The sequence below is a fragment of the Triticum urartu genome, chromosome 5A, assembly GCF_056163025.1.
Source record: "Triticum urartu cultivar PI428250 chromosome 5A, HENAU_Tu73, whole genome shotgun sequence".
Lineage (NCBI taxonomy): Eukaryota > Viridiplantae > Streptophyta > Magnoliopsida > Poales > Poaceae > Triticum > Triticum urartu.
The window spans coordinates 74,335,865-74,346,220 of NC_141877.1; the positions used below are offsets into that span (position 1 = coordinate 74,335,865).

At 46.1% G+C, this 10,356-nt stretch overlaps 1 protein-coding gene across 1 annotated transcript; it reads right to left on the reverse strand.

Annotated features, from left to right (window-relative positions):
• Positions 1-4,372: 4,372 nt before the first annotated feature.
• LOC147970318 (BTB/POZ domain-containing protein At3g50780-like) lies at positions 4,373-7,312 on the reverse strand. The gene is made up of 3 exons (XM_087525544.1): positions 6,819-7,312; positions 5,809-6,550; positions 4,373-5,599 (listed from the first exon to the last, which is right to left on the reverse strand). The coding sequence occupies exons 2-3, from the start codon at positions 6,472-6,474 to the stop codon at positions 4,700-4,702; spliced, it is 1,566 nt and encodes a 521-aa protein (XP_087381670.1). The 5' UTR covers positions 6,475-6,550; positions 6,819-7,312; the 3' UTR covers positions 4,373-4,699.
• Positions 7,313-10,356: the final 3,044 nt, after the last annotated feature.

The following is a 10,356-nucleotide window of genomic DNA, read 5'->3' on the forward strand; positions in this document are numbered from 1 at the left end:
CATAGTGGGCTGGGGCGCCAACCCCCTAGGGCCCATGCGGCTAGGGTTGAGGGGAAACCCTAAAGGGGGCGCCCCCTTGCTTGGGGGGCAAGCCCCCCACCCTAGGCCGCCGCCCCCCTAGTAGATTCCATCTACTAGGGCCGGCGCCCCCCCTAGCACCCCTATATATAGTGGGGGAGAGGAGGGACTTCATACCCCAGCCCATGGCGCCTCCCTCTCTCCCCGTTACGTCTCTCTCTCGTAGTATAGGCGAAGCCCTGCTACTGTGACGCCCTGCATCCACCACCACGCCGTCGTGCTGCTGGATCTTCATCAACCTCTCCTCCCCCCTTGCTGGATCAAGAAGGAGGAGACGTTCCCCGTCCCGTACGTGTGTTGAACGCGGAGGTGCCGTCCGTTCGGCGCTTGGTCATCGGTGATTTGGATCACGTCGTGTTCGACTACATCATCACCGTTCTTTGAACGCTTCCGTGTGCAATCTACAAAGGTATGTAGATGCATCCGATGACTCGTTGCTAGATGAACTCCTAGATGGATCTTGGTGAAACGAGTAGGAAATTTTTGTTTTCTGCAACGTTCCCCAACAATTTTCTTGTAAGGAAAGCCTAGATGAATCCTTTGCTTGTACGGGAAGTCCAGCCGCCTCTTATATATGTTGGGGGTGACGGCCGATTGAACAACACACAATCAAACCAATCAATATACTACTTTTTCATCTACGTTTTATCTCTCCACCGTTTTTCTCTCTCGTTCTTCGCTGTTCTTCGCTCGCCCCTAGGTCGATTCGCTCGCCCCTAGGTCGATTCGCTCGCCCCTAGGTCGATTCTCGAAGAACAGCGAAGAACGAGAGAGAAAAGCGGTGGAGAGATAAAACGTAGATGAAAAAGTAGTATATTGATTTGTTCGATTGTGTGTTGTTCAATCGGCCGTCACCCCCAACATATATAAGAGGCAGCAGGACTTCCCGTACAAGCAAAAGATTCATCTAGGCTTTCCTTACAAGAAAATTACATCAATTCACGACCTAGAGTCCTAGTTCTGGTCCCACTTGGATTCAGCCCGAATCTGATCCAATCTTCTGTCTTGCTCCTTGCGCAGGCCGTGGAATCTCCATATGACTTCCAATGGAAACGGTTCAAATATCAATTTTGTACGCTTCGATGAGGCCAACAATCCGTATGTTGATCACTTTTCCAAATAAGGCCATCTTGAATACTCCACGGGGTCATCTTTAATTTCGAGTCGGACTCGGTCATGTAGCTGACTGGACCATCCGACTCTTGTAGCATCTCTGCAGGTCGTATACTACGTCGGATGATGATGACTCCAAAAGCAAAGTTGACCGTTTCGACGTTACGAATAACTTTCATGTTGAACACTTCTTCATCCGAGTCCATCTAGATAATCATTTGAGCCCATCTTCAGCTCCTGGTCGGATTGGCCTTGACAGTTTCCACCCAGCAAGCTCTTTCCCGGCAAGCTTTTCAGCCCTGGCAAGGTCTTTGCCCGGCAAGCTTTCCCCCCCGGCAAGCTTTCCTCCCCGGCAAGGTTTCACACCGGCAAGCTTCTCCACCGGCAAGCTTTTAACGCCGGCAAGCTTCTCCGCCGGCAAGCTTTCCACACCGGCAAGCCCTCACATCGGCAAGATTTTACCCCGGCAAGGTTTCATTCAGCCGGCAAAGGCCGAATACTTTCTCACTCAGGGCCGGCCCGCGAAGTGTTGCTCTAACTTTTGCATACGAACCCGGATTCGTGACCATGCCAAAATCTGGTGTCAACACAAACCAAAGGACACTAAAGAAATCTTTCCTATAAAAATCCTAACCTATGAAATTCCTAGAAAATTCCTCCAAACCAAAGAAGGCCGCATAAAGTTGCACGATATATTCTAGTTTTTATATGTTTGGAATAGATATCCAGGTAGGAGTATTGCACATGAGTAAACACGAAGTTGCGCTCATATTTAGCTTTAAATTTCTCTTCTTTTTAATCTTTATTTTTGCAGGGACTCTACTTCCTTTAATCTATTTGTATAGTTGCCATATTGACATCCAAGGGCTAATAACATTCACTCAGCAACACTTTTTTTATTAAGCATAGTTATTCCATAACCACATGATGAAAGAAGTGCAGTTTGTCGAATTTATCTACTTCCCGTCGAATTGAAAAAAAAATCAAGAGGATCCTAAATAGTTTATCTAGGCTCAGAAATAAAATTGATCAATCAAATGATGCAACAATAAAATAAAATTTCTCCTTGACCACCACACACAGCTTGGAGACTTGGGGGCACCGAAGCCCCTTATTTTACTCTGGTTAGGTTCACCAGCTCACAGTGATATCCAATAGCATAATTCATCAAGTCATGCCCTGTAGTACTCTGCACACCACTTGAATTAAGCACCACTAGAACCACTCTTGCATAAAATAAGAGAAAAGAACAACAACAACAACAACAGTAACGTGCAGATGCGAACACAAATATTGTCTATACTGCAGTGATGCAGCACACATGTCTAGTCGGCATCAGCTAATTATAGATGATTAGGTATGCATGCTTAACCAAGCAAGCTCCACTGCACCATGTGGGGCAGTTGGCCCAGCTCATGTTTGGCAGATAACTTAGTAGAGACACCAACCCAGAATCCAGATCATTATTGAACTTCTGCTGTGTCCCCAAAACAGAACGGACTAAACAAGTTTAACATGCCAAAAATTCAGCTGTGCCCATGATACCAAAAGAAAACCTGGATAATGGGGAAAGGGTCACATTTTCTCGTTGATTTCGACGAGGAAGTACTCTGAAAGCTTTCTTCCCCTTCCTGACTTTTTATAAGATATGGCAAGAGTTTTTCTTGTTTCATGCCATGAAAAGGTCAGAAGTCTCCATCTAGCCCCACTTTCTATAGCAATTTATCGACATGGAGCTATCATACAAATATTATCCCATGGATTTTTTGGTGGTACACTTTGAATTCAACTGTTTTCAGGAAAATTCTTTGCATTCCAAACAATCCCATGAATCATCATGTGCGAGGGATTTATGCGTGTTTCAGGTTCCATGAAATACATGTTAATTAGCACACATATACCTCATTAGTCATCGACAAAGACACTTAACAAAACATCACATCACATCATCATCATCATCATCATCACCATCACAAAATGCAAATTTGTGTTGCTTTCCGTGGCGCTTCTAAGGTGCGGCTTCCACTGATCCAGTGACACAAAGACCCTTTGTGTCAAGTTGATGCACACATGTCATAGGTAGCTGATACCTGATAGCTCCTTTCTTTCGCACCTAATCATGCCCCAGCAACCTCTAACTGCAAATTCATCCATCAACTCCATCCAAAACCAAGACAGTTAAAAGAAATAAAACAATTGGACACATAGTTTTGATATGGATGCTTCTGGTCAGCATTCATCCTATTTCCTTTTAAACGTTTCTGTGTTTTGCTTGTGTTTTTTGAAATGTTTCCGCATTCTCGAGAAGCCTCGATGCAGGTACAGTCTAGAGAAACAGGGAGCATCTGTCGGTGTCATCTACATCAGCTTTGTTTGGGTTGTGCACATCTTGATGTGGAAACCCAATGGGATTTCGGATGATTTCCTTTTTTTTTGGGCCGATAAAAATTCAGTGAGTAGGTATAAAGATGTGAAAGGGACTAAATGCATGCATAAGTCACCACTATTTCTAATATGAAAGTGACTTCTAATTTTGTCATGTCAGCCAGTGATTTTGTGAGAATATGGTGAGCACTGGAAGTAGTTCTGAATACGATTTCTACCAAATTTGATTGCTATATGTGCTGTTTACAACCCTGGATTTCTGCCGGAAAAAGAAATAATCTATACTGTCCTTAGACATTTATCCGATTTTCTTTTAAATGTTATGTGTTTCACTTGTGTTTCTTGAAATATTTCCGCATTCTCGAGAAGCCTCGGTGCAGGTACAGAGAAACAGAGAGCATCTGTCGGTGACATCTACATCAGCTTGTTTGGGTTGTTCACATCTTGATGTGGAAATCCAATGGGATTTTGGAGGATTTTTTTTTGGCCAATAAAAATGCAGTGAGTAGGTATAAAGATGTGAAAGGGACTAGATGCATGCATAAGAGCCATAATTATTTCTATCTGTAAGCTTCTGAGAAAAAGGATTTTTACTATGAAAGTGACTTCTACTTTTGTCATATCAGGAGTGATTTTGTGAGATTATATGGTGGGCACTGGAAGTAGTTCTGAATTCAATTCCTACCAAATTTGATTGCTATATGGGCTGGTTACAACCCTGAATTTCTGCTGGAGAATGAAATAATGTGCACAGTCCTTAGACAGTCCATAAGCACAACCTTCAACTAACCAGAAGAAGGGGAAATGGTGGTCATATTTGATAACAACTTGAAAGTAAAAAAGAAGTACAATGGAGAAGGAGCTGTTGATCGAGGTTTTCTTATAACAACTACTGGAAAAGCATATGGTTTTACATCATAGGCTAAAACGTGCAGTCATACAAATCTCCTGTGTCATCGACATTTACGCAGTAAGGAAAAACTAGCCACTGAAATTCTCACCGGGTTTCATGTCCACTATCAATCAGATTGACCACGACAATCCCCGAAAGAATCTATGGGCTACAATCACTACTCTTCTCTATCGTTTCAAGATGAGCTTCTGTTTGATCATAGGACAGACATTACCTTGCCTGGTTGACATAAGGTCTGACGAAAGTCCTTCTCCACCATACCTCGAACGCCCTCTGCAAATTTGGACAGTTATCGCCTAATTTCAAGAACCTCCCGAGCCATGACAGTAATATAGACCGCTGGTCTTCCAAAGGAAGTGTCAGGATTGTCTGCCCAATCCCTTCCTCGACAAGCTTCCTATCAAATGACCGGCAGCTGCATTGTAGCCATGAGTAGTCATCGATGAGTGCTTGCAGCCAGACTTGCAGGAGGAGAAGACGAGTGTCCTTGGACGGAAGCATTTCTCCTCTTCCAATGCCAACAAAGAGCCTTGCTGTTATACTGCTAACTGTGTGGCGAGAGGCGATAGGCAATTTTGCATGTAATAACGCAAGCTCACTTTGGCTTGCCCACATGACCACAAAATCATCGCAAATTCGTTGGTTAACCAATATCTCAACCAACCAGAGGATATTGTCAGTCTCCAGAGTTATTTGGCGTGTAACTTGGGAAGGAAAACCGGCTTCAGATGCTTCCAGAAAGAGTGGCTGAAGTCTTTCCAAGCAACCTCGACACGAACCGTAAAATAATTCAGAACAGATGTCTGATGTTCCATCTGCGCAACGGCTGCTATCCTTGAGAAGATTCAGAACTAAGGCCTTCATTTCCCGACGCCCCCTGTCATCATTGCTCTTCAAGACCATCTCCATAATATGAGACAAAGTATCGGTTGGTGAGTACGGGCTGTCAGAAGTAACTCTTTTCAGCAAAGGGCTAACTCCGTAAGACTTGCTCTGAAGATGTCGTATCGATGACACAACGCTGTCTTCTTCCTCGCCAACCCAAGGAACTGCTTCCAAATAATCCAAGCATGACTTGACACAGGCATGGAAACCGAGCAATTCAGCAACCTGCAAATTTAGCCACTTCTGTCATGATCAAACATGCAAGTACGTGAATTACTAAGATTATATATAGAGCTCAGGAAAAATTGACTGTCATGCAGTTGTTCTGTAAGAATGAAACTTATGTAAAATCTACTGACAAACCAAGCAACATGAGCTTTGCAACAAAAGAAAGGCAAAGACACTGAAGTGTGAGTTTCTGAACATGCATATACCTTCATGATGCGAAGCACACGCGACACATTCTGCTTGAGCAGCTTGTGCTTCGCCTCATCGCAGTACATCAGCCCGACGGTCTCCACATAGATCTCTGCATCGTCGCAATCATGGATCTCCACGCATGGCACCAGAGAGCCACCATGGCCATTGTCGCCGTCAGAGAGCTTCTCAGCGAAGAAACCGCTGCTTCCGCAGAGAACATCCCTATGCACACTCATCCTGACAGCAATCCCTTCCTTGCCATACAGCATCACCGTCAGGTCACTGGTCTCAGGCTGCCCGAATCCCACGCAGATCTTGTGCTGCTGAGCCTCGGCGTCGCCGGCCTGCTCCTGCCGCTTATCCGCCGCAGTCTCGGCCGCCGCCGCGTTCTGCCCGTCAGGAGCTTCCCGGCGCCCTGGCTCGTCGGTCACGGACGGCGCGTTCTGCACGGAGGGCGCCACGGACGGGGGCACCGACGGGATCTTGCGCTGCTGCTTGCTGTGGCTATGGCCGTGGCTGTTGCCGCCGGCGTGGCCGTGGTGGTGATGCGGGTTCTTGAGGCTCTTGTGCAGCGCCGCCGGCGAGGGGCAGCACCAGAAGCCCTCCGGCGTGACGGCGATCGGCACGGGCCGGATCCTCGCCGGCGCCGGCTGCGCCCTCCTCGGCCTCGATTCCTCCATCCTCGGAGGTCAATTCCGCATCTGGCTTCCCCGGAGCGCGGCCAGGCGAGCAAGATCTTGACAATCGCTTCTCCTCCTGCAATCCGCGCAAGATCAGAGCCTCCCGCAGGAGGCGGAACACCGGGAGAACGAGAACACGGACCAAAGAAAGAAAAATAAAAATGCAGAACGACAAGAACAGGATGCCCTCCGCGCAACCACATCCATGCAACAAAAATCCGCGGTTTTTCCGCATCTGCTGCACGGATGGTTCTTCTTCCACCTCGGGAAGAACAGGCCAGCTACAGCTACAAATTCTTGTCGAAAACAGCATGCAAATGGCAGACAATGGTACCATGACTCACCTCAGGAACGAGCGATCCAAGAACGAGCGGGAGGGCGACCAGCTCGAGCGGAAGGGGGAGGTGACCGCGCGCTTCCTGCGCCGGCGGCTCTGGCCTCAGGCTGGAGCTGCAGACTCCAGAGCAGTACCAGCTAGCTCAGCTGCTGCCTGCCAGTTTCAGAATTGGGGCAGGGCACAATCAAGGAGGAGTACTGGAGTAGTAGTATATTGCTGCCCCGAATCCAATGCCTTGTCTGGCCCGAGCGACTGTTTGGGTAACCGAGAAGAAGCAAGCCGGCGTGGGTTCCCGTGCCTCTCCTCTCCTGGCAATGCCTCCAATTTACTCCACCTCACTGCACACCCTTCCACATGGATGTGTGGAACGGATCCTCATCTTCTCTCAGAAGTGCAGTTCGGATAATACAGTAAATTAGACAATTCTTCAGCCCAAGGGTGGGGTTCTGATAGAAATATTACAAAATACAGATCCTTGGTTGATCTATTTTGTAGAGAATTTTAATCCCTGGTTAATACTAGGAGGAAAGTTTTATATGGATTGCTTCCGTATGCATCAATTTTGAATTTTTATACTAGTGGTGGTTCTGGCCAGGAGATGGCTTTATGTAAAGGAAGGAAATGGTGTGCCTCGTATGCACTTTCGGCGTCTCCCTGGATTTCTTTAAGGTTCTCGTGGACCATCAAAAGGCAGTGTCTGCAAAATCATACAATGTCTTTGTTTTGGCGGATTCAAGTTGTGGCATCAACTTGGTTGTGGCGGGTCTTCGGGGATACTGCATCACTGGTTTGAAAACTGGAAAATTTCAAAGTGCGCATCATCTTTCTTGGCGTGTCCATAGGAAAACCAGGAAATTGCTGTGGTGCACCTTTCTACCAGCCCAAGAAACAATCATGCGTGGAAACGAGAGAGGAAAGAAAAGATGCGGGCGACTCCCTTTCCCCACAACAAATTATATATATATCTACCAAGTGTTGATAATACACCCTTTGCCCTCCGTTCCAAAATATAAAATGTATTAGTTATTCCAAAAGTCAAACTTATGCAAATTTGGACAAGTTATTTAAAAAATAATATTAAATCTACAATGTCAAATTTGTATCATTAGAGGCATCATGAAAAGTATTTACATATTTTATTTATTTTATATATTGTAGATGTTGATATTTTATTACTATATAATATTAGTCAAGCATACACAAGGTTGAATTGCATGAAAGTCGATACATCTTATATTCAGGTACGGAGGGAGTATTACAAAAGGTTACTGTCGTGGGTTTGTCACGGCAGATATCCTTGTGAAAGGACTTAGTCGTGGAGCCATCGCTACGGGTTAGCTTTAAGGGGTTAAATCGGACAAAGGGACACGGGGAATTTTATACTAGTTCGCCCCCTTCAAGGAAGGTAAAAGCCTACGTCTAGTGTGATTGGTATTGCTAGGGTTTCGAAGGCCAGGGAGCGAATCCGCTCTGTCTGGCTCTCGAGTTGTTGTCTCTTGTCTTGAACCGCCGCTAGGTCGTCCCCTTATATACATGGGCGGTGCTCGTCGGTTTACAGAGTCCCGAGACCGGCTCATAAACGTGTCCGGTTCGGTCTCCACTCTTTCTATCTTACAATACAAGTTTCATACAAATACCGGTTCACGGCTACGGGCCTTAAACCGGTTTTGGGCCCTGGACCTTTCCTCTTCTGTCTTCATGGGCTTCAAGCATAATCAACTACGGATGAAGTTAATCCGGCCTTTCCTGCCGGTTTACGCCCAGTAGTAATATCCCCAACATTAGGCCCCAGGTTGATTTGAACAGGTTCATGTCAATCCTTAGTAAAAACTTCGTCTTCAACATCTTCTCATAATTTAATAAATTGCCGTGACATCATCTTCTCGAATCGTGGTAAACCGTCGTGACGTCATCTGTCTAAAAACTGTGTATGACATATCTTCATTAATGGGTCTCCGACAATCGAGGCGACAGCTCCGCCTTACTTCCAAATTTCTGGCCCCTCGATTTTCGCACCTGACACTTATCCCTTGCCTTTATAAATAGGACCGAGGGGTCATTTTCACCTTTTCCCCCTCGTGCCTCTTCACGTCGTCTTCCTCGCGCTGCTCAGCCTCTGGAGCTCCGCCGCCGGCGTCGTCGCCTCTGCTCCGACCCTGGCCGCTGCATCACCCTGAACGCACTAGAACACTGCGGCGCCTTTCCGCTTCCTCACCAGCTCCGGTAAGTTCTCTGCTTTTTTCGCCACAGATCTGTTCTAGGGTTTCGACATTCTTCGCAGTTCTTCCGAAGTTCATCAGTGTTTCAGTGCTGTTCTTCCTTGTTCTGCCTTTAGTCTGTAGCTGGACACTTCATGCTTGACGTATCCCTTGCCGTAGCTAACCTTCCATTGTCATCACAAACCTTTATGTGCAAAGAACTGATCTAGTCCTTCATAAATTGCTTCGGTTCTGCACCCCTTCTAGATCCAATTATTTTTGCTTTTCTGTCTTATCTTAGATCCGAAAATTTTATATGTCATTGTGAGATCTGTTTCTATGTCCCTGTGAGATCTGTTTCTCCTTGCACCAATATAGGCGGTTTAACCTTGTATAAGCAGTCTATGCCATTAGCCCTCTGATAAACCGGAGGAGCATTTTACCTTCATAATTATGCTCCGGTTTAACAGTGTCTGAGTAATCATGTGCTAACATTACCTTTTTCTCTTATTGCATTAGTCTCCGGTTTATACCATTTCACATATCAGTATGTTTCTTACTCCCTTGTCTCTTGCATATAATCATGCGTAATTTATAAACCGGCCTTTCATTTTCAGCTTGTTTGCTTCGCAATGGCCAAACAATTCACTGCCTGCAACTGGGCTCGTTCCCGGGTTACTGAGACTCGGTTGAATGAGATGGTTAGCATCGGCTCTCTGCCTAAGAAAACTGAGATCAAATGGCGAGTTCCAGGAACAGAAAAATCCTCCAACCCCAAGGCAGGGCGAGGTGGTGGTCTTTGTTGACCATATAGGTCATGGCTTCAAACCACCAGGGTCAAAGTTTTATTGAGATGTGCTTGCCAGTTTCCAACTTCATCCACAAGATATCGGTCCCAACTCGGTTTCCAACTTATGCAACTTCCAGGTCTTCTGTGAAGTATATTTACAAGAAGAACCAACTGCAGAACTGTTCCGGGATTTCTTTCACTTAAACCGGCGCACAGAGTTTGTAAATGGCCCGAGCACAGAACTTGGCGGTGTCTCGATTCAAAAGCGGAAAGAAGTTGAATTTCCTCATGCCAAGCATCATAGCCACCCAAAGGAATGGAACCAAACATGGTTTTATTGCAGAGACACTTCTCCCAAAGACGAAAATCCCCTGCCCAGCTTTCGTGACCACAGACTATCCAATACTCACCCCATGCCTCAACGCCCGAGCTCTTCAGAAAGGGCGAAATATGCTCCTCAATTCGCCAAGCTCCGGGCCTTTATGGCAAACGGTTTAACAGGCGTGGACTTTGTGCGCTGTTGGATATCCTGGAGTATCTTGCCGCTAAGACGGTGT

Bases quoted from the DNA above. Each gene is read 5' to 3' on its own strand.
- LOC147970318 (XM_087525544.1), bottom strand. From the start codon at position 6,474: ATGGAGGAATCGAGGCCGAGGAGGGCGCAGCCGGCGCCGGCGAGGATC. The intron at 5,600-5,808 runs GTATATGCATGT...CTAAATTTGCAG, and splicing joins GTGTGCTTCGCATCATGAAG to GTTGCTGAATTGCTCGGTTT.